The sequence below is a fragment of the Sebastes fasciatus genome, chromosome 4 (assembly GCF_043250625.1).
Source record: "Sebastes fasciatus isolate fSebFas1 chromosome 4, fSebFas1.pri, whole genome shotgun sequence".
NCBI lineage: Eukaryota > Metazoa > Chordata > Actinopteri > Perciformes > Sebastidae > Sebastes > Sebastes fasciatus.
The window spans coordinates 12,232,417-12,256,731 of record NC_133798.1 but is presented as its reverse complement, the minus strand read 5'-3'; the positions used below and the strand labels follow the sequence as shown (position 1 = coordinate 12,256,731).

At 40.1% G+C, this 24,315-nt stretch overlaps 1 protein-coding gene across 1 annotated transcript; it reads right to left on the bottom strand.

The window, feature by feature from the left end:
• Positions 1-1,664: 1,664 nt before the first annotated feature.
• hsf4 (heat shock transcription factor 4) lies at positions 1,665-24,245 on the bottom strand. Its single transcript, XM_074632016.1, has 14 exons — positions 23,659-24,245; positions 19,098-19,206; positions 18,875-19,002; positions 17,029-17,153; positions 14,386-14,465; positions 13,129-13,148; positions 11,981-12,036; positions 9,898-9,997; positions 7,997-8,115; positions 7,414-7,641; positions 7,137-7,254; positions 6,832-6,897; positions 6,069-6,166; positions 1,665-5,224 (listed from the first exon to the last, which is right to left on the bottom strand). The coding sequence occupies exons 1-13, from the start codon at positions 23,782-23,784 to the stop codon at positions 6,107-6,109; spliced, it is 1,335 nt and encodes a 444-aa protein (XP_074488117.1). The 5' UTR covers positions 23,785-24,245; the 3' UTR covers positions 1,665-5,224; positions 6,069-6,106.
• Between the last annotated feature and the right edge of the window lie 70 nt (positions 24,246-24,315).

Below are 24,315 nucleotides of genomic sequence, written 5' to 3'. Positions count from 1 at the left end.
CATTTATGTTTTTTATTTTGGCATGTTCTGTCCTCTATAAAGACAACGGTGGCGTAGTGGAATACATCAACACACATTCAGCACAGATAAAGGAAACACATTTTACATTTCATTAAATATTTTAAATATATACTTCACAATCAGGTCTTTTTACCTCACAATTTCCCTGAAATTGTTTTGAAATGATACATTTATTTTTTGAGCTCCCGTTTCAAAGAGTTACTTAACACCAGCTGGAAATCTCCAGTGCTTGAATTTGTCACCTTTTTGCAGTGATGTAGGAGTGTACTACAGGACGTGTCAGCACACTGTGACATCACTGTCTGGTGTGGTTACAGGTGCAACAGAGCACATACCCAGCATCAAGATGCAACAGACTTTCGACCAGACAGAGCAGTGAGAAGTCAATTGTTTGCCTGGTATTATGTTACTCTGTCCAACTCAAGATGATCGTATTGATTTGGCTGCTGCAGCTATCAGACGTGGGCTAACTTGAAATTGTAGCATGTTAGAATGCGTCTCTCAACAAATTTATGCCACCAACAGAGCCAAAGTGAATTCAATTAGACTGTGGTTCTTATCCTTGACATTAAATGTTCGATAAAATTGCCTTTTTACACAAAATTACTCTGTACCAACCCTTTGTTAAATATATCTATAATTCCATATAGCAACTTTGGGAATGAGCATTGTTGAAGGACCACAATTGCAGCTCCATCTAATCCAGGACACGCTACTGTCCAGGTTGGCAGTTTCTAAAGTGCTGGTTATCTGTGCCACATGGAGGGCAGAAGATAATTTGAATTCCTAAATGAAAAGTATGTTTTGTGAAGCCTTTTTTCCCCCAGACATTGTGCGCTGGTTATTACAGATGACCCCAGCTCAGCCTCTGTTGTACCCCCTCAGACATCATGTAAAGATAATAACTTTACTTGTATAGTGCTACTCAAAAAAGGGTTTTGTACATTACAGTTTAAAGCAACAGCAATGTAAATAATGCAAAATGAAAACTCAATTAAAGGAATAAAAGAACGACAGAAAAGGAAAACAAAACAGGCAGAAATGGAGACATAGACAATCTGACACCACTGTTTGTGGGCGAAACTTATCCATAACATTGTTTTTTTTTTCTGATCTTGAATCATCTATTCAGAATATTTTGGACAGTGTAGGCTTAAGTGTAAACAGCACCTTGCCAAGAACCTACAACCACAGCAAGCTACGAATTGTAGCTCTTTTTTTTTTTACAGTTGGACCCAAACTAACAGTATTTCTCACTTTTTATTGTACATCAGCTCTGAGCGTAGCATGTACATGGATGCGTTTACATTGCAGTCAGTACAGACTACATGGCGTACAAATAACACGCAAAAAGCAAAGAAGGCATTCTTATTGCACGCTAAATGCCTTGCTCATTATCGTTGGATTCAGGGGGGCGCCTTTTCCTGCAAACGGGATAGGAGAAATCCAAAGCTTGACAGACCTGCTGCAGCCAGTTACATTTGCTATGCTGGACGTTTGCTATTTGGGGAAGGGGGGAAGGGGGTTTAGCTGACGGTTAATTGCGTGCAGAAGGACATGCATTTGCAGACAGGAAATGTAGAACAACTCAATTACCAATTCAAAAGGAAGTAATCAAAATGTCTTAGTCTGCTTTCGTTCACTTTTATTTTATTTGTAATTAAATATTTCATACAGGTGTAATACATGTTCAGTTTCTTTGACTCTCTGTAACAATACACTTTAGTCTTTGCAAAAAACCATGTAAAACAATTCACATTTTTATCAGGTTGTGGCCAACTTTCAAAAGCATCTAAGCACTAAGGTTGCCTGTGTGTCTTTATTGACAGCAGGTGTTCTTTATTGTGACAAGAAAGGGTTATGCTGTCTATTTTTTGTTAATATATGTTACATATATTAATATGCTGATGTATTGTTGTCCGTTGGTAGTGCAGAAGTGCTTTTGGGATGCCAGGCTTTGTTACAGCAGAGATCTTTTCACTCAGTTAACAAAAATACATCCGTATCTATCTGCAATCCTGACAAGCATAAATGTAATTTGAACACACATCCGTTCATGTCCAGTGCAAATGATTAAAATGGAAAACAGAATAAATTAAGAACACTACGGCAACTGAATGTGTGTATTCATCACTCCTTGAAAAAAAATCATTAACACTCATATTATCATGAGGAACAAGAATAAATGCTATGTCTAAAATATACTGTATACTCTCAAATATCATACAACTGTGATTTTTAGTGCAATTTCACTTGTTATACACCACAGCTTGTTTTTTTCTCCCTTCTCCCTGAAGTATGCACAGAGAAGGAGGGTCTGTCACAATAATGTTAACCTGCAGGGGGGCAGTTTGCATTAGCTTTTTAATTGAGCAAAATCCAATATAATGTCTTGATAAATCTACACAATATGAACACATGAGCTAGTCTTTCGTAACGCATTTTTCTCACTTAATGCATATAAATATAAAAACCTCAATTGTAATCATGTCTAGGTCAGGGGAATTTCTTTTCTAAATTTTGAAGAATCACACTGTAAATCTATATGCAAAGTCACAGCTTTATGAATTCAGGAGTTCTAATATTGATTATGAGGATGTTATAGTAGTTGGATTCATAATAAGTAATAGTACACAATATATTCAAAAGTACATAATCGAGAAAATGCGACGCCCTTTTCAAAAAGCTAATGCAAACTGCTACCCTGATTTTTAGCCTTGCTAGCATCAGCGTGTAGCTCTGGCGATGAAGTTGCTGGTCGGCTGGTCATTCAATTAGTTCAACTCTTTTTGATCTGACTCGGTGTAAAAAGCTAACAGGGCTTTCAGATTCACATAGGGGACACAATGTCCAGCCATTCTGTGCAAAAAAAGCATCCCTAAAGCTGGATTTATAGTGCTGCGTTAAGGGGTTACGGTGTAGCTGCGGAGCCACCGTAGTCTTGCCGTAGGCTAAGTTGTAGCCGTGCGCCTCCACAAAACCGAAATAATTTTGTTCGACTCAGTGTAAAGAGCTAGCAGGGCTTTTAGACTCACAGGCTAGCATTATCCTTCTGCAGTGCATCTTCATAGACTGTATATAAAGATGGACGACATGACAGCTCCCCAAAAGTGAAGCCAAAACATCTGGATCGCCCCCTGGTGGCTGGCTGCACTATTGCTCTTAAAGCCCGCCGACTCTGTGTTAGCGGATGGGACATAGGCCAAACTAAAAAGTCAAAGTAAACGTCAAATACATTTTTTTAAAGTTCTTATCACACTGATGTTCAAGTGTTAATTTTTCTGATAAATTTGGTTTTAATTAGTTATTTCATGCTGTATAAAGGGGGTGAGACATCATAATTGGCAGCTGTGAGTCTCTCTTGCTAACAAGTTGCGGCCGTGCTTGGCTCATGATTGGTTGTGACCTCAATATCGCGGCTCCAGCTCTCCAATCAATACAGCACAGAATCTTGTCTTCAAATAACGTCAAAATCTCAAGATAGCAGCTCCCTTGTCCGGGATATTTTGGCTTCACTTCTGTACAGTGGGAGGAGGTGGAGACACGTCGCCAATCTTTATATACAGTCTAAGTGCATCTTACAATGGTGTGTTCCAGTCCACCACTCACAGTTGCTGTTTCCTACATTCCTATGGTCATCCATGTATTGCAATTGTGTGAGTTCTCACAGTTCTGTACAGTATTGCACGATTCAACTCATCTCCAGGAAGTTTTCCAGAAGAATATTTAGCATTAAGTTCACCTTTAAACTGTTGCCTGCAACCAGTGCTGAGGACTAATGTTTCACATCGAATAGTTATTGATTATCTTTAGTAATCCAGATAATTACTATGCATTTCTTCAAGCAGGTATTAATGGTTCTATAACAGATTCAATTCTCAAGTAACCACCTCACCATACGTTTAATGAAACGCAGTCAATCATAATGAAATCTTTTTAAAGACTGGCTCCTGACAGTTGAGTATTTGTTTTTTTGTGACAAAGTATGAAAAGCAGCATCCCACTATCTTGACTTTCTATCAGGGTTTCTACGTTCGATGCACACTCAAGTCTTAAGTCAACGTGTGGCCTTTGATTCCAGATGAAAACAGCAACATTCAGAGACATTGTGTCTCCAAGACTAAATTTTGCATTTGAGTTTTGGAAAATCCTGTAATCTAGACCAGTATCTCTCTTAGACATGTATGTGTAGAGCAACAAAGTGTTGGTTATCTACAAACAGAAAATATATGACCTGTTGTCATAACTATATATAACAAGTGATACAGATTGTGCAAAAATGCAGTGGTGTTCATGGTTTAGTCAAATGAGAAGTCCATCTTTAAATATCTCCTTTAAACTTCACATTTAAATGGACAGAAGAGAAGTAACTCTAGGTCTCCAGCTACATGTCAGGCCTGTGCAAAGATACATTAGATGGGTGCTTCAGTGTGTAAAACCTCCTATCATGATATGCTTCAAAAAATTCAAGGTTTCTTAACAGATCTTAGCGTGGCTTGAATCCATATTTTTGCTAAAAGAACCTTTCATATCACGGAAGGCTAAATCACCTCTGATCTATCTCGACACATTTATCATGATTTGGAACGCATGAAATAAATGAGGAGCCCTTCAATTTTCAACACCCTTACACAGACTGAAAAAAAACACATAACTTGTAATATACAGTATGCTACATTGCCCCCAAGATGCTTTTTCACAGCGAAGTTTTCTCTTGGATACAAATACAGTAGTTTTGTAATAAGGATAAAATAATAAAAATATTCATCTGTACATCCGTAATAGATTCTTTATACAGTAGAGGAAGAAAAAGTCACCCCCACAAGCAGGAACTCCCTCTCACACAAAGACTAAAGTGCTGCAGCCATCCAGCTGGCTTAATATTGGAGTCTAGGTATAATTATGTCATAACACACTTGTTTGTTTGAGTAACTATGAAAAACTTTGACCTGTGTCTTTCCTCATGCAGGCAGCGGGCATGTCCACAGAGCTGCTGGTCCAATGGCAGTCAAGGGGGCCAGGAAATAGAGGGATACAGGCTTTTTCATTGCTGCATTTTCTAGGTATGTGAATAGAAAGATGGATGGAAGGAAAGTAAGAAAGAAAAAAAGAAAGAAAGCCACGTGTAAGAAACAGCCTGGCAGGGCTGTGGGATCAAACCCATGCAGAGTGGAATAATGAGGGGAACAGCAGCTTCTGTGGCCTGAGGAGAGAAACAAGAAGAGATGACAGAGTCAGTCTGTGGGCACGCACAGCACCTCCATAGTTACACATGGAGGAATGGAGACAAGGAAAAACAACAGTTAAGTGAATAATCTGCAACTCTTGGATGAAAATACACAGGGGACAAGGCTTGACGTGGTAGTCGGTGTTACCGGTACACACACACACACACACACACACACACACACACACACACACACACACACAGGGTGAGCCAAAATTCACAACATGTTTTTATCCAACGAAATATTCTCCTTCAATCCATATTTGTTGGCGTTTAGCCTTTCAAAAACAACATTTTCACTGGGGTCAAAAACTGCAGGCTCCGGCTGTTGGCCGTATTTCAGCATGAAAAAACATAAACTTTCTCATTTTACATCTAAACAGTATGCTTAAATACGTTTCTGAAAACATTTGAGGCGAGACATAGGCATTACAGTAACAGAATATTGATTCATATTTAATCAGCGCTGCCTAGTTTGACAGTTTGATTAAAGTTTGTGAGTTTCGCGAGCAGTGATTGACAGCTGCTCAACGACTGCTCAGCTCTGATTGGTTGTTCTCACCCGGGCAAGGTGAAATCTTCCAAATGCCATTAGGAGCACAGGAGGCCACAGAGAAACATGATTTTTTTCCACAGATTACCTGTGCCATGCACTATTGTCAGGATATAGTAACAGTTTTATAAAAATAACTTTTATCAGATTTGCTCAAAGTTACCGACGGCAGCTTTAATAATTTTGCGCTATGATTTGTAAGATCATGTCTTCCAGGTGTTGAAATACTGACCACTTCACTAACGGATTGAGTCACAGGATCGTTACCTTCCACTTCAGAAAAGACAGTCCACAGCACAGATGGATCACTGTTCCTCACAGCCAGTAACTGGAAAAGCCTCCGCTTCCTGGCTCTGGAACATGTACTGTGAAGGTAAAACACACACGCATTTAGGACTTTAACCCCTAACCCTTAATTTTATAACAAATAATAGAACATTTGTGCTATTCTTTCTATATGTTGGATATCTATTATCCATCATCATGTGTTCAGTCAGCAGAATTTATATTTATAGTTATGTGATGTTAAATGTCCTGTCCCTTCATACAGAAGCTGGGCTGCCAACACATGCACCGCAATATCAAGTTCAACACCTGATCCTAGTACAGCGTGTGCTGCTGCTCAAATTTGTTACTAATATATAGGAGGTGAGCCCCGGTAGTGATCATCTGGCAATGTGGCCAGGGATAATTCAAACCCACAAAGACTGGATGGCTATTTTCCTTTCATACATTTTAAATATATTCTGTTGACCTGGGGCTGTGGCCAGAGAGAGTAGAAGACAGATATGATTGCCTGCGAATGAACCACTTGAGGCATTGTGAAAGCAAGTGAGTAATAGTCAGTGTATAAAGTCGAGAGTCAAATCTCAAACGGACAAAAACAAACATTATCATGATGAGACGGCCCGAAGATGAGCTCAAGAGATTTCAGCGATTGTGTTTAGCAACAGGTGGTTACTCCTGAGTAGGAAATCCTCTTCCTCCACGCTCTGTCCACGTGTTACAGCTCTCACAGTATACAACTTACTGATTTGAGGTTGGATTCCATCTCTGTGAAGTTCCACTCAGTCAGAGGCAGGCTTAAACTGAAGGGCTAGAGAGAGAGAGAGAGAGAGAGAGAGAGAGAGAGAGGGACATGGGGGTAAAAAAACATTTATTCATACAGGTCAGTTTGAAAGAACAGTTCAACTCATTGGCCACTGTGTGCTGTATAATCAGTGACAGATACCACTACCAGTTTGAAATTTCAAATATGAGACATGTCTGAATCTATTTGAATATGTAGACAAGTTGTAAGTGTGTTTTTTATATATATAGTACAGGTCTACTGACATCCATAACAGCGCTGGTCCCAGCCTCCACAGCGCTCTGCTGATGGCTCCTGAGCAGCAGCTGCTGTAGCTCCTCCAGGCTCATATCCACATTCTCCACTGCATCTGAAACATCCACTCTACGTGGGCACAGACACACACACATACATTTTTTTACATATATAAACAGACATACACAGGGTCACTTGCTCACTACTTGCATCACTTTTGTGTCTGTGCAAACATCTGTGCGTACGTTGCATCTCTCTCTCGATGTGTGTCTATGTGTGAGCACCTACCTGTCCAGGGCAGGTCTCTTACTCCTCCTCTCCACCATAGAGGCCACAGAGCCCCTCCCCTCCAGAACAGACTGGACCATAGCGACGGGGAGGACGGGAGGTTCTGAGGAGCACACCTCACAGGAGGAGGCCAACGCTACGGCCTCTCCTCCCCCTACACTGCCTCCTTTACCTCCTCTCACTCCTGGACTCACAGGCTCCTCTTTGATAAGCATCATGCACTTCTCCCTGTTGGTGGAGTCAGACACTGTCAGTCAAAATCTAATAAGGTGGGTCAAGAAAACATCAAAACAGGGTCTGTTGTGTTCACTTCGCCATGTTCTATCACGCTCATCTCTATTCAGCCTGCGATCATTTTGATGCCTCAACAACACCTGCCTCATCATACTCACTGTACTCTACTCTGAATACACTTTCTACACATTTTGAGCTTGTTGTTTCATACTGCACCTTGCCTACGATAAGTTTTATGATCCAATATCCATGATCTCTTTCACAATATCCTATTGTTTTGCTTCAATAGAGCTGATTGTGGAGGTTACTTTTATAATGGGAAATAGTAATGATGTATCGCATCACTCACCTGGTGTCATCAGGCTGCATCTGGAGGGCCATACTAGCCTGAGACATGTCAGTAACATCTGATATAATTGGTCCTCCTGTCAGCCCACTAGCGGAGCAAGAAGCAGTATCACTGGATGGCTGAGGAAGAAGAAGAGAAGATGACTGTGATGTGTGTTTGCAATTGAATTAATACATTGCTGGTGATAACATGACAGATTCACAGCAGGCCCATGCTGTCCTACAAAACACGGTAAATACATAGTTGGTGGTTGAGTAAAACCAGACTCAAAGGACATTTGAGCTTTTGCTTCCTTATTCAGAATCAGCTTTAAAGTGTACACATAAGGACTTTGACTCTGGCATTTTGTTGCTTTCAATAAAGCCTACACAGAAATGGACATACGGCTAAAAACAAAGACAACAAATTAATCGAATGAAATTTATTTTGCCATGTAAAAATAAAACGGCACAGAAATTTATTTCCATGAAAATAGCATATAAAACTTGCAGTAACTACAAAATGGAGCTAAAACCCAGGTCAAACCGCAGTAACTGCTCACTGCATTCTGGTTTTGTAGAGCAGCAATAACTGTACTGTGGCTCGGTAATATCTGGGTTATAAAACCCAGCGTCGCGCTCACTGCACTCTCACAGAGAAACAGACAACTACCACAGCCTAAAGAGTCAAGTTAAAGCAAGCTGTTGAGATAGCCGCACGCTAGCTTTAGCTAAAGCTAAATGTAGCCTATTTTTCCTCCTCTAGCTCTCTCTTTAATTCAATAATATCAATTTTGATGAACCAACATCTTGCTAGTAATTCAGGTTGATATCCAACATATAAGAGGAAGTAGCTAAATCTAGTTTTAAAGAAAGAAAAACTAGCTAAACCAGTTTGGCTAACAAGCCTAGCTTATTTTAGTAGATAGTACAAATAGCAAAACAGAGATAAATGACACTATGAATTATCAAAATATAGTTTATTTTCTAAAACAAAAAAGCTGGCAGAACACCGTTTGATTAGTACTGCATTTTACCTTACATTATCTGCATTTTATTAGGTGTCATGTCATGCCAGTGACAACTAAAAACAGATAAAAAGAAGGCATAATAACCTTTCCTTTCTATCTGTCCAGCACTTTGCAGGCCAGCCTCAAATGCTACTGCTACTGTATAGTTACTGCTCTCTGCCTTTGTAGGGCTAAATGTTTCGCTAGTGTGATTATTCTTTACAAAACTAGGATACAAAAATAGTGAATTTACTTCAATCGAAAGGCTTTAGTCTGTACAGTTTGTTAACACATCACATCTACAGTATATCTATATAGTATATAGACATGACATATTTGGAGGGATATACAGTATATAATATATACTGTATATCCCTCCAAATATGTCACTGCAGTCTGCTTCCCTCTAGTGGTGATGATATAACATAACAGCTAGACTGATGGCAGCAGGTTAAAAAAGAGTTATGTCCAGATAATATCCTCACTGTGATGTAGTGGATATGCCACGCTTATAGAGCAGATTCAAATAAATGTGTTGAACTGCTGAATGATGTATTCTGTATGGTGTGCGATAAATCAACTGATAGATAAATGTAAAATCCCAAGCACTTAGAAAGGCCAGCCAGCAGCCAGTCACTTCAGAGTTGATGTTTACTGCATGTGCCTGCCAGCACCATTTGTGCTGAATGTGGAAGGTCAGCAGCACAGTAGCTTAATTATAGTTCCCGGCTAAATGTGTCATTGACAAAGACTGCAGAGCACTAATAGTTCTACAGGAGGTACATTTCTGGTAGAGACAGATACACATGTTTTACCACTCTAAAAAAAAAGACCAAAATTAATTTAATTTGACTAATTAGTTAAGGGGTTATGAAGCACAGCGATACATATTAGGTGTTTCACATTGTCTCACCGACTGGATGTAGAAGGGCTCATGCATGGGCTCCATTGGGTGACTATGGCTGAACTTGGAGGCAGGAGGGCTGGGTGAGCCGTCGTCCAACATCAGGGGCCTGGAGGGAACATTGGTTTTTCAATCAGTTACACATCTGGAGTCATAACAGCGTTACACAGTCAATGACAGCAGGGCATCATAAGAGTACTGATTAATTAATGAATAGAAGCTGCTGCGATGGAAGCCTTATCAGGTAGACATCGGCTTAATTTAGTTTACTTTTAGCATTTTATGAAGCTGCTAAATGGATTTTCACTACTTCACTACACGGCTGTGTATCACTACTTATGCTGAATGTCACCGTCACATTATTTCAAAGGCATGACAACATTTGCGATAGGTCATCAACTCTTTGTGGTAATTATACACTGCAAATTAAGAGTTAAGTTAAAATTTTCTGACATATTGTATTATTAAAGCTTAGTTTGTCGGTAGGCTACAAATAAACTCCTCTAGATGACATGATAGAATGCCAATTTCTAGCCATGCAAGCAGCATGGCTAATCACATTCCCATCCGCTTCAACTGTACTTTGTGTTTTCTGTGAGGCTGTTGCTGCTTACATCAGCAGCAATATGTTCACAATGTCAATGTTGACATGTTGATGTTTAGCAGGTATAAAGTTTTCCAAATAGAAATAGAATATAGGAGTAGAACGGACATTCCCTTTCAAGTCAACGTAGCAGGATGGTCAGAGCAACGGCCATTTTTATGTGTAGCTACCGTTGCCACGGTAGTGTCTAGAAGGGAACCCGGAAGTTGGGGAAACTCGTGCGAGATGGTTTAAGGGTATAGGCATTGATCTCGAATAGTTAAGGTTAGGAGAGGACGCTGGGCAGTGACTCCCGCAAGAGTTTTTGCAGATCTCAGATCAGATTTAGCAATTTGCAGGCTACCTTCTAGACACGACCCCCTCCCTGTGAGCAGATTTATTTAATGTAGGGAACAGACGTGTTAAAAGTGATTTATTCACTGACAAGAACAGGAAGTAAAGACGAACAACAGAACTTCCCAAGTTGATCAATTAGAGTTTAGTTTTGAAATGTAAGTTGTTGGTACTGACCAGTGACCAAGAAGTACTTTAGATCTTGTAGCCTACTCAAGTAAAAGTAGCAAAACCACAATATAGAACTACTCTGTTACAAGTAAATGTATTGCATTAAAATGTTACTTAAGTAAAAGTTCAAAAGAATATATTACATAGCTATATATAGCATATATTATATTATAATTATTGATATTTATGTGTACACATAATAATGGCCGCCACTCTTACCATCCTGCTACGTTGACTTGAAAGGGAATGTCCGTTCTACTCCTATACTCTATTTCTATGTGGAGAACATTATACCTGCTAAACATCAACATGTTAACATTGCAGTTGTGAACACATTAGCATTTGCCGCTGATGTTAGCAACAACAGCCTCACAGAGCCGCCAGCATGACTGTGGACTCACATCCTTGTTTTTTGGAGCACTTTTTGCCTTTTTATTGTGGAATTGTGACAGGAAATGAGGGGTGAGGGGTGGGGGGTTGTGGTGGGAGTCATGAGAGTGGGTAGATGCTAAACACAGATGAGATTATGACAGCCAGAAGGCCATACATGACTATCATTAAATCATGGGGGGAAACTGCACCTTTGCCAGGTAGCACACTGACCCTGAAATATACGTTTCTATAGCACTTTTGTGTTCCAGCGTGCCTTTCCTTTCTCGTATCGGCCTTGTTCACACTCAGCAGCAAAGCTGAACCAGCATTTTACACACACAAGCTGTAGCAGGGTCATGCACTCTGCTCTGCCTTCACTGTGTGTGAATGTGTGTGTGTGTGTGTCTGACTGACTGATTCAGCACTTGTCTCCATTCACAGCGCTTGTTGAGTTAGATTATTCAGTTTGTCAGCTGAGCCAGCCCTTCCCTCTGCCCCACTGTGGCCCCTGTTTGTCTCACTTTTGTTGATTGCTCCACTGTGTGTGTGTGTGTGTGTGTGTGTGCGTGCGTGCTGGTGCGTGCTGCGTGCGTGGCGTGCGTGCGTGCGTGCTCCAGCTTTCTCTTTAAGCCCGTGCGTGCGTGCGTGGTGTGCGTGCGTGTGTGAAGCTGTGTGATGAGAGAGATGAGAGAAAAAGCACAGCATGAATCAGCATCCTCCTCTCTCACACACACACACACACGCACGCACACACGCACGCACGCACGCACGCACGCACGCACGCACGCACGCACGCACGCACGCACGCACGCACGCACGCACGCACGCACACACACACACACACACACACACACACACACACACACACACACACACACACACACACACAGAGAGACCTATTATTTCCTTATTGAAACATGATGCATGCATGACCCATAACCCACCCTGTGTCATCCTATTAAAACATGTTAGTGGTCTTGTGATATGAAATGAGGGTCGGACACACATTGAACCTTTTTGTGTTCTATCTTATACTGTAGTTGTCATAATTACTGTATGTACACAATGAAGAAGGCTCTCCTAGTTTTGCTGCAGGACAAGATGCAGCTTCTCATATTTGTTAATACGTGGTGACCTTATGTAAATCCCAACCTGTCGCTAGTACTCATTTTGTCAGCTATTTCTTTTTTTATTAGTCTCAGTCCTGGATCAAATGTTCTTGTTATTTTCTATTATATTTAGTCAACCTCATCCTGTTTTTTCTAAAAGTCGATGCATTTCAGTCTTATCTTAGTCAAAGAAAACCATAACTATTTTAGTTTTAGTCAATGAAAACTGTTGACATTTTGGTCTTTTTTAGTCATCAGATTATATTAAACATTTCAGTCAATCTAGTCTTGCCAAATTATCTATGTATATCTGTTATAAAATATATAGCATTGTTTCTTTCTCCCAAGCCCTGTTGTTATCATTGTTAACTTACACTTAAAGGGATAATTCATGTGTTTTGAAGTGGGGTTGTATGAGGTTGTATGAGTGACTACTGCATAGTAGGTGTATTACTTACAGTAGATGACGATTGGTGTGCCCCGAGCATCGTGAAACAGACAGGAGCACCGGCGCCGGAGCAAAAGCAATGTACTGCTGTGGACGAGGATGGCAGCAAAATGTATTTTAGCCACCTAAAAGAAAGGTTCACTTAAAAAACATTATATTCGTTTAAGTGTACGCTATATTTAGAATATTTACTGAAGGCAAACTGAACTGAAGGCGAACTGAACTGAAAGTGAAACGTATACAGTATGTACTATGCTGGCTTTGGAGAGAGCATAGATAGATTTTAAGAAAAGAAAGGGCTGTCTGACGGCAAGACATGTACACTTAAACGGATATCAATTTTTTTTAGGTAAGCCTTTCTTTTAGGGAGCTAAAATATGTTAGCTGCCGTCCACATCCACAGCACTTTATTGCTTTTCTCCGGTGTCGGTACTCCTGTCTGTTTCTCCAAGCTGGGGACACGTCGACCGTCATCTACTGTAGGTAATAGACTGACTATGGATAAGTACCTCATACAACCCCACTTCAAAACACCCAAACTATCACTTTAAGTAAGTAAGTTACTCCGAATCTGTGCTCAATGTGTGCCCACGATGTAGCACTGATATAGGGTGCGCAGCAGAGGACACAAAACTACTGCATTGAAAAAAAAAAAACAGTCTTTTGTCAACAAAAATAAAGAGAGATTTTGGTAAAGTTATTTATTTAACTCCACTTTAGTCTTGTCTTTTTTCGTAAAAAACTCTTAAAAATAAAATAAAAAGGAATGTAAATTAATTTCAGTTTTAGCTATAACGATAATATGACTACCGAAAAAAGGAGAAAGTATGAATTTCCGTCGCTCTCTTGAAATTGAACCACAGAAAAACGGACTTGACATTCCAGGAGATGGCGCTATATGCCGCAATTGCTTAGTATCGCCAAGATTAAACAGTAAACAAGACGGCCATTCTTAGTTCTCCAAACATGTATTTTGTATGTATATAACTACATACTTCTAAGACATTATACTGGCCCTAACAAAAACTAATTAAATAAAACTACCGTAAAACTTAATGTAGAAAAAAAATTAAACTAAACTAAAACTGGCAAACACACTGAAAACTAACTAAAGCTAAACTAAAATGAAATTAAGAATTCAAAACTAAAATTAAAAAAAAACTAATTGAAAATTCAAAACTATTATAACCTTGGTCTCGTCATTGTCTCATCTTAGTTGTGGAAAAAAAGGTTGTTGACGATCATGTACATAGTATAGTCATAGTTTTCATTAACGAAATTAACAGTACTTGGTGCAACTCCAACCTGAGTAGATCTAATCTGCCACATAACTCAGAACACCTGAGTGGGTTAGGAGGGCCTTTAATGGATGATATTGTATAGGTTTATCTGATCTATGTTTAATATGTAAAATCAAAGTAACTAGTAACTATAGCTGTTAGCATTACACACATGTGGACTGACCTTGTTCATGACTTTCTGTTGCTGTGTGTGATTCTGTCTCAGTGAGACCACCTCTCTCCACAGCACTTCATTCTGCCTGCAAACAGGAGGAGGGAGATGTTAGAGGGAGATGGTGGAGAGCCAAAGAAGAAACGGAGAGGACAAAATCATGTTTAGCAGAAGTTTTGAAGTTGTTTTCATTTTCACCTGGTTAAAAATCTGAAGCCTGTTAACCCTGAAAGTAGCTTGTTTTACAATGAGTTGGTCAGCACTAAAACAAGAATCTGCGGAGGTCCATATTTCCTATAGGGATAAAGCGTACTGCACACAAACACACTGGAAACCTGTTTAATGCCCTCCAGATCTTTTCCTCCTCACAATTCTGGCCTTGAAATCTAAAAGTCCAGTTTCTGGGATGTTTTTAATAAAGATGTCACCCTCTAACCTGCCACAGAAGAGTGTGCCCATTAACCCTAACCCTAAAAGAGTTCTCCACTGATTAAGTATAGCACTCTTATAGTGTTGTTAGGCTCATGATGGACATTCAGATTTCACTCTCAGATTTCACACAGCTCTCACTGGAGCCACAAAAGGCTGTATACAATGCAGTAGTACTCCCCAAGACAGGTGTCCCCCTCTAACCAGCCCTATGGAGCCTTCCCTCACCACTGCTCTTTGATATATAAACCTCATCCACTTATGCTCTGTAACAGAAGATGACAGTATCGCTACGGATGGGTTCATCACTTAGTCGTCACAGTGACACTGAGCAATCCGTGCTTTATTATATCTGTCAGACACCACTACACAAAGGGCAGAAAAGTGTGTTTATACTGTCCCTATTTCAGTCCAGCCCAAGGTGGTGCACACATCTTGTTGAGAGATGTAAAGAAGAGCCTGCGTATGTGTTTTTAGGATTGTCTGACAGACTTTCAATGATGTGCACGTACAGTCCAACCATACCTTTGTAATGCAAAGTGGCTGGACTTTCAGAGTGAATTGAGGAGAAAAGAGCTTGGAAAATCAGCTGTGAGATCTCTCTCTTTCTGCACAGCTTGTGCATCAGCTTCAATAATTTGGAAATGGAGAATTTTTATCATGTATGCACAAAATACTGAAGAAAAAAAGAAATATTTGAGAGAGCATTGTCCACGCCTGCATGCATGGCCGTACATGTGCACATGCACACATGTGGTCATCCTTTCTAAGTAAGTCGTTATTAGTGTGTGTGTGTGTGTTAGTCAGGTGAGCAGGTGAACATTCTCTCCTCGCGTTAGCAAACAATGCTGAGCACAAAGCAGCTCCACCACACAATAGACACACAGCAGCTATTTTCAGCAACAATAGCCTCTAGAGAAAAAGTCAGTTCATCCACTGGGTAATTTGTTCCAACTTAGCAAGAGGAATAACAGACAGGTCAACTGCTCTTCTCACATTGTCCCCCTAAAATATGTTTTTAAAAAACTGTATATTCTTTCAAAAGATAAACAAAATGTTGGAAATTGAAACCATGCAATTTTCATTTGTATCTAACCTTACAAACTGTAAATTGACCTGACCTGAGAATTTAAATTTTCATTTAACATTTACACCATGTCCACATTAAACTGTAAGGGGGCCCAGGGGCAAAAATGTGTTGTAGCCCCCCCGACCCCCTCACTATGTACTTTGTCACTTTCAAGTTCCCATTGAGTGGAAAACAGCCCTGAGATAAATCTACACAATTGGCTGTGTTGGTGAGGGCACCCTGTTCCAGATACTGTTGATATATTGAAATAAGAACGCAGCCTTAAAGGTGCTAAATATGGGATTGGGTGCATTTCTATTGCCTCTCAACGGCTCTCAACATGGCGACGGCGAGCCAACAGTGAAAACAACGGCGAAAGTGCTGACAGAGGTAACCGTGTTTACCTGAGGGGGAACTGGATGGTGGGTGCTACACAAAGTATTTCGTGGGACGGCGTTATCAGCTGGAGCCGCCGTATGAGAGCAGTGCAGAGTGGCGACCGTGAGCTAGCCAGTGGGGCACAATCACATGCACGAACATGCAGTAAAACCACATGCTGACCCAGCTAATGTCAACAAAGCGCGGTGAAGCTCGGATTACAACACTCAGAGAGGGAGAGAGACTTCATTCTCTGCTCAGGTAGACATTACTCCTCTATATCTTTACATGGCAAATAGTTGCTTGCTGCTTTATTAATGCTCTGGATATCATATAGAGAACCTTTAATGCACCTCCAGTGCATACACTGCAGACTTTACATGACAGATTCAATCATTTACTGAGGCACCACAACACCTACCAGTAATCATGAATACTACCTGGCCCTGGGTTTCCTGTTTGTCAGTTATTGGGAAGCAATTTAATTCAAATATTAACCAAAATATAATCCAGGTTTTAAAACTAGACTTTAGGTCCCCCTACAAGATAGGGCAGGTAGTAATGCAGGACCTGTGTTAGTCGATCTTGCATACTAGCTTTGCAAATTTCTAAACAAATTTGCAATTAACCAAACAATATACCACCACGTCACACTAATTGAATGTGGGACTTTCGGGGTCCCTGAGGATCTGGAGCCCCAGGGCAGTTGCCTGCTTTGTCTGGAGTGCTAAGGGCTTGTGCGGTCATGACACACACAAAAAATGTCTATACTCACTGTTTCATGTCCTGCATTTGACACTCCATGTTGTCCTGTTGTGTTCGCAGAAGCTGGACTTCATACAGCAGTTTACTGAGGTCTTCCTGACGGACTTTGGTCTCCTCACTCTTCACTATGGATACCTGAAAACACAGTACAGTCCAATTTGGTTACTTAATCAGACACCGCACATAAAACCACACATTCCCTCTGCTGTGTTTGTGAGCACAGGAGTTTTTAGCCACACTAGCAGTGTGGCTCTAGAGATGGCAGTGTCAGTCTCAACAACTATTGGGTGGATTGCCAACATTTTGTTCAGACAGTTGTGCTTCCCAGAGTTTGGAGTGTTATTTAGCCTCCTTCCCAACATGCTAACATACTATGGTACCAATGGATTCCTTAGGTTTTCTAGTTTCACATCATACCAATATCTTCACTCTAGCTTTAAGACTGAGCCTCTTAAAGCCTCTAAATACAGTAATTGAGTGCTCCAGGGATGACGTATTTTTGTAGGTCAACCCGGAAGTTAGCATCGCCCTGGGTTCCCTCAACAAAAAGCCAATGGGATTTTTCCAATCAGTTTAGAATTATTGCAGAAATTAAACTCTGTGGCCCTCACGCGTTTATGATACTCACACATTTTGTTCAGTAAGATAATCTTCACAAATGAACACCACTTTTATGATTTTTCAAGTGTACTGCAATTGCCAGAATTAAAAACCTAACGTTAGGCTATAGATGAACTAGTGACTCGGTGGACGAGTCAGAGTGATGACGTGTAGTAGTCTCATTTAGCCACTTGTTTGCAACCACCTTTTCAGTCACATAAAGGCATCAAAATTCACGAGTGGGGTATTTATTGATGTATTTCATGTCGTAGAATAAAAGGTTGAAATCACTTCAGCTTGTGTTAACCACAGACCTTATTTCAGGCATCTAACTAAAAACCCATTGACTTCAAAACGAAGGAATCGGAAGAGCTAAAATGCTAACTCATTTCCGAGTTTTAGGACTCATTCCTGAAGCACTCTATGTCGGCCGGGTCTCAGAGGGTTTAATAATATTTTTTTAGGGGTGCTGAGATGAAATGTAGTTGTACTTTAGCACCACTAAAAAGAGTCAAAATTCGCCAATGGTTTTACTTTTAGCGGCCAGAGAGGGCCCACAGCCAATCGGTAAACAGATCCCGTGACTCCTGTGATATGTTGACCTATGTTACAAAGATTTTTTTCCCGCCTTAAACACATGAACCCGCCTCCTAGCCGCAGAAAAACGCAGTTGTTGTGGCGAGCCACACTTCGCTGCTGCCTGGTGTGAATTTGGCATAAAGCGTTTAATACTAATTTAGCTAATGTTGAGCTAATTAGCACTAATAGCTGAACATGGTAAACATAATACCTGCTAAACATCAGCATGTTAGCACTGTCATTGTGAGCATGTTAGCTCGCTTCATTAGCGTTTAGCTCAAAGCACTGATCAGGTTGTAGGTGGCACTGTACTGCGGTGGCACCTCATAAACCAGCGCATCATGTAATGTATGGGATTTCACTTTTTATATGCCTTTGCCAAGAAATTTGTCCAGGAAATCCTGTAGAGCCAGATTTATGTTGAAAACATAGTCATCCAGTGCCATTAAAATGAAGATTACAATCTACAAAACTCAAAGATTTCAACCAAATTTCATCCAGTTTTAACAGATGGCTGCTGGGTTTAATTACTCCACACAACGCTTTGACATCTCTCCACATACTGAGGAGGTTGGTTGTGTTTAAAGAAGAATAACTTCCACAGTCACACAGTTTCTGGTCAATTAGTCTTTGAGACATTGTGTATGTGTGCATTATGTGTGTGTGTATTTCCATACCTTCCTCTTGATGTGTTCCAGCATGTGTTCATGTCCCTGGAGGAAGTACAGATGTTGGAACTCTGTGTCGTCTCTCTCAGGCTTCACCAGACCGCTCTGCTCAATGTTCACCACCTTACGGAAACCATCTACACATAGACACACACACACACAGAAATGCATAAATATATACTGTAATTGAGAGAAGAGGAGAGGAGAGAAGAGAAAAGAGAAGAGTACTCACACATGTTGAGCTGTCGAACAAAGCTCGCCATGTTATTGTGTTTAAAGTACTTTGGCAGAACTTCCTTGGCAAAGCGTCCCTGGTCAAACACATGGAAACTTGTCCCAGACTGAAATAGAGAATAGTCAAGAATGTAGTTAATTTACAACATCTCTGATCATATCTCATTCAGTGTAGAGAGCACAGACTGTATATAACAAGTGGACGTAGTCACCATAACGTCACCCATTGTTTTGTGGACTGACGTTTTTAAGCCTCGAGTTTGGCATTTTGGCCGTCGCCATGTTGGATTTTTGCAAACGGAACTGAGAGGGTAGAGCTAGACATTTTTAGGCGACCAAAATGTTTGATTTAACTTTCATGAACTCAAAAACAAACTGTGAAAGGGTTGAAGTTCTACGACGCATATGCAGACAACTCCCAGACCGGACAGCGATGTGGTATCGACCTGTCAATCACAAGGTAGCCACACCCTAAAGCATACCCTTCTTTATGATCTATTTGACTCTAAATGGGACCATAATGTACAAAACGAACATCATGCTGTATTGAAGAAGACTTGAAACTAGTGATTGAGACCATAAACTCATGTTTACTATGTTTACTGAGCTAATAAATCAAGTGAGAAGTAGGCTCATTTTGTCATAGACTTCTATACAATCAGACTTCTTTTTGCAACCAGAGGAGTCGCCCCCTGCTGGCTGTTAGAAAGAATGCAAGTTTAAGGCACTTTAGCATTGGTTTCACTTCTGGGACCCAGAGGTTGCCTACTGGTAGAGAGGGTGAACATTTATAGTTAAGACAGACAAGACAGTCCACAGCCTGTAAACGATGGATGCAATCAAAGTATTTTTCTATTATGCCCATTATGTCCTAATGACTGACCATTCTAATGAATTTACAATTAACATAACAACTTCACTTGTCTTGTTACTCATTACTTCTTTCCCATTACTGTTGCTCAATGTGACTGATAACAAACTTTTAGATGTCAAAACCTGTGATTGAATGATATTAGTATATGGTACTGTGACAAAAGGAGAAGATTAGAGAAGACTTCATATATATATATATATATGTATATATATATACATATATATATATATATATATATCGATTAAAAGAGTGAATCGCAAATTAATCTCGCATTTTTTATCTGTTCAAAATGTACCTTAAAGGGAGATTTGTCAAGTTAATGGAATTCAATTAACACACAAAACATATTGTCCAGAAACCCTCACAGGTACTGCATTTGGCATAAAAAATATGCTAAATCATAACATGGCAAACTCAAAGGCAACAGGCAACAACAGCTGTCAGTGTGTCAGTGTGCTGACTTTACTATGACTTGCTACAAACTGCATATGATTATCATAAGGTGGGCATGTATGTAAAGGGGAGACTCGTGGGTACCCATAGAACCCATTTACATTCACATATCTTGAGGTTAGAGGTCAAGGGACCCCTTTGAAACGGCCATGACAGTTTTTCCTCGCCAAAATGTATATACATGTTGTTGTTTTTTTACCCCATTTGGATTGAATATGATTGCAGCCATTTAATAAGTGTATGTTCATAAGTGACAAATTTCAGTGATGACTTACTGGTATATGAAAAAAATGACAACATTTGTTTTGGTATGCCTTGAAAACTGCTGCCGTAAACATGTAACTTGAGTTTGTCATTGATAGTGTTCTAAATCACCACCTGTCACTAGATGGATTAATGCTGCCTTAATAATGAAAGCAGCTTTGTAAGGAGGTAATGTATTTACCCCAGAGGGCAGGATCTTCTATCATCTATTCATCAGCAGCCAAATTCAGCTCAGTCAGCCAACCAAACAGTCTCTCTCTCTCTCTCTCTCTCTCTCTCTCTCTCTCTCTCTCTCTCTCTATCTCTCTCTCTCTCTCTCTCTCTCTCTCTCTCTCTCTCTCTCTCTCTCTCTCTCTCACACACTGCGAGTGATGAGTCATGCTCTCTCTCCCAATGTTAGTCTTACTGAGCAACTGCAGCAGCTCTGTTTTACACTGAAAAGCAGTATTGTGTAAAGTGTTGTAAATACTTTACATTGGGAGTTAACAAAACCCATTTGTACAACAGGTGTGAAATTCATAAAATTCAGACAATTCTAAAGAGACTTTGCCGTTACCTTGTAAAGTATGTAGTGCTCACTTGCCTACTAATAGTCTGACAATGCAACAGCTGATGCTGCACACTCTGACTACAGATGTCATGGGACTGAAGAGCATCTGTGTTTGTCTCCCTACGAAGAAGAACAGAGAAGATGTCCTCTTCCTGTTTATCACTGAAGCACACACATCAATCCATTCCCTAGGACCAACAGAGATAAACCCATAAAAACAATGCTATCAAATTTTACTTAGCAAATTATATATTTTTAAAAGAATTAAACAACGATTAAGAATTGATATTTGCCCACAAAATTAAACATTTAGCTGCTCATCCATGGGTCAAAGGTCAAACATTCTAATGATAGCAGAATGTAAAAGTGTGTTAATCACAATGCACTTTTAACACTAAAGAAAGCACACAACTTTGGCAGAGGATACAGTACAAACTAATTCAACAGATCTTTCACTTTAATGCAGGCTGACAACCTGACAAACAAAGGTGAGTTTTATGTGTGCATTGTGATGGCTCATTACTGTAGAATACCGTAAAATGCCACAAATAGATGGTTAATCAACCAATAACATAAACATGTATAACACCTATCTCTTCATAAACACACTTTGTTGTGTCAGTGTTACTTACAGAATGCATCAGACTGGCTTAATACAGGTGTTTAGATAAAACCAGTTCAAAGGACCACTCTAAAGGAGGATTCATGACAGAAGTAGGATTTTAGATAATACTAATCTTTTTGGGACCAAAAATATTGGGGCCACTTATCAAGTTTCAGGTGTCTAGGAGGAGTCTGAGTGATTTCCACTCTAAACTTCTCACATCATTTAAAATAACTATTCAAGTCCTGAAGAGGTCACATTATCCAATATTTCACAAAAATGTCCTACCGAGATTTATCTTGCGACCCTTTCAGGGGGCCCGACCCCAAGGTTGGCAACCACTGGATTAATCTACTTAAAAGTAATGTAAATAAACTAGCTCCACCTTATCCAGCTACATCAGTACAAAGGAATTAATCTGTAACAATGACATATCCATGTATGATGATATATCATTCACATGTTTCATACTTTTACTTGTAATACTTTATGTACATTTAGCTGATAATACTTCTGCACTTTTACTTAAGGATTCTGACTGTGTTGGTACTGTTACTTAAGTAAAGGATATGAGTACATCTTCCAACACTGCTGTTCATGTAAAGTTTTATTTTCACTTTACAAAGGGAGTAATTTCAAGTCAAACCGTGACATTTTTTCCTAAACCTAACAAAAAGGTTGTGTTGCCTAAACCTAAGCAAGTGTTTTTGTTTGAATTCAAAATGTTAACCACGTGACGCCAGGGGCCAAAGTGTCCTGACAAAGCGTCAGTATATGATGAGTTGGGATGAGAACATGTTGACAAGTCGGAGTTCCTACTCGTAAACTCAGGGCAAATCATTGGGCAACCTCTGGGTCTGAAACATGAAGCCAATGTGGAAGTCCCTTAAATTTCTTCTCTGGTTGCAAAAAGAAGTCTGATTGTATAGAAGTCTATAAGAAAATTAGCCTACTTCTCACTTGATTTATTACCTCAGTAAACATTGTAAACATGAGTTTATGGTCTCAATCGCTAGTTTCAGATCTTTTTCAATACAGCATGATGTTCATTTAGTAAATTATGGTCCCATTTAGAGTCAAATAGACCATAAAGCAGGGTATGCTTTAGGGCGTGACTACCTTGTTGTAAAACTTATTTTTGACTGGTGTGATACAGAAACACTTGATGATCTTTCTTATCAGAGAACAGCAGGTAGATGATGAACCCTGGCACTAGAATGTGTTCACAGAGGAAGATGAAGATGATGGTTTAGAGGACATAGTTCTGACGTTATACTCTTATTTTGCTTTTGTTGTGAACTGAAATGACATTCCTCACAGAGTTACTACAGTATCATGTACGGCAATGATTCTCAAAGTGGGGTCCAGGGATCCCAGATTATCCGCGAAGCAATTAGATATAAATTAGAAAATTGTGCTGCATTATTAAAAAGTGTTTACAGACAGGGACTATTTGTACCAATAAAACGAGCATATTGTGTCCATTACTTTTTTCAATTACTTGAAAAGTATGAATGTTATGAGTCCAAATGTAATTTGAATAAAACGACCCTCTGTTTACAAGTATATAAAGTGGCATTTATTATTCAAATTGAAATGTGTCTCTGTTTATCACTATCAAACATGTAACAAGTATTTAGGTTGAAAAGTTTTAGAATATAAATAGTTCCGATGGCATCTAAGAGTACAAATGGTGGTAAGCATTATGCTTAATCGGTGTTACGATTATGTAATTTTTCTCCCCCGTAAGGGGTCCTTGGCCCCAAAAAGTTTGAGAACCCCTGGTGTGCAGCATGTCCTGAGGACTGACTCACAGCGCTCCAGCAGATGAGGTGGTTGGTATCTGGATCCTCCACCAGGGTCCACAGCTTGGTGAGAAAGGCTGGAACATTGCTGGCGTAGCTGCCATCTACACCCATGGCACCTGGAGACTCCTGCATACTGACACCTGTCCACTGCCAAGACGGCTCACAACAGGAAACCAAATGTGTGTGTGTGTCTGTGTGTGAGTAGAAAGTGTGTATGTGTGCGTATGTGTGCAGACTCCAAGACTAGTCCATGTTTGAGAAACTCCTCTTCTGATGATCCGTTACCGGTAATCCCAAGTTTGTCTCAGTCTCTTTGATTCCATTTCAGTCGGTCAAACTGTCTCTGAACGTCCTTGTCGACACAATCTCACCTTGACTCTGATTTTCACTTTCTCTTTTTCTTGACTTGTCTGTTCAATATATCCTCAATTAATCTCTATCTTTGTTGCTCTCAGTTTCTTTTTCTCTTTCGCTCTACTCTCTCTGTCTGCCCTGCCACACCAGTCATCTGACTGAATGTCATCACAGAAGGTCCATGTCAGCACACACGCATACACCATTCAAGCCCCCCCCCCCCTCCCCTCTCCACCCCCCTTACCCTCGGCCTCCCGCTGACAATCAAGTGGTTGCCCAGTAAAACAATGCAGCATCCACACAAAAGCT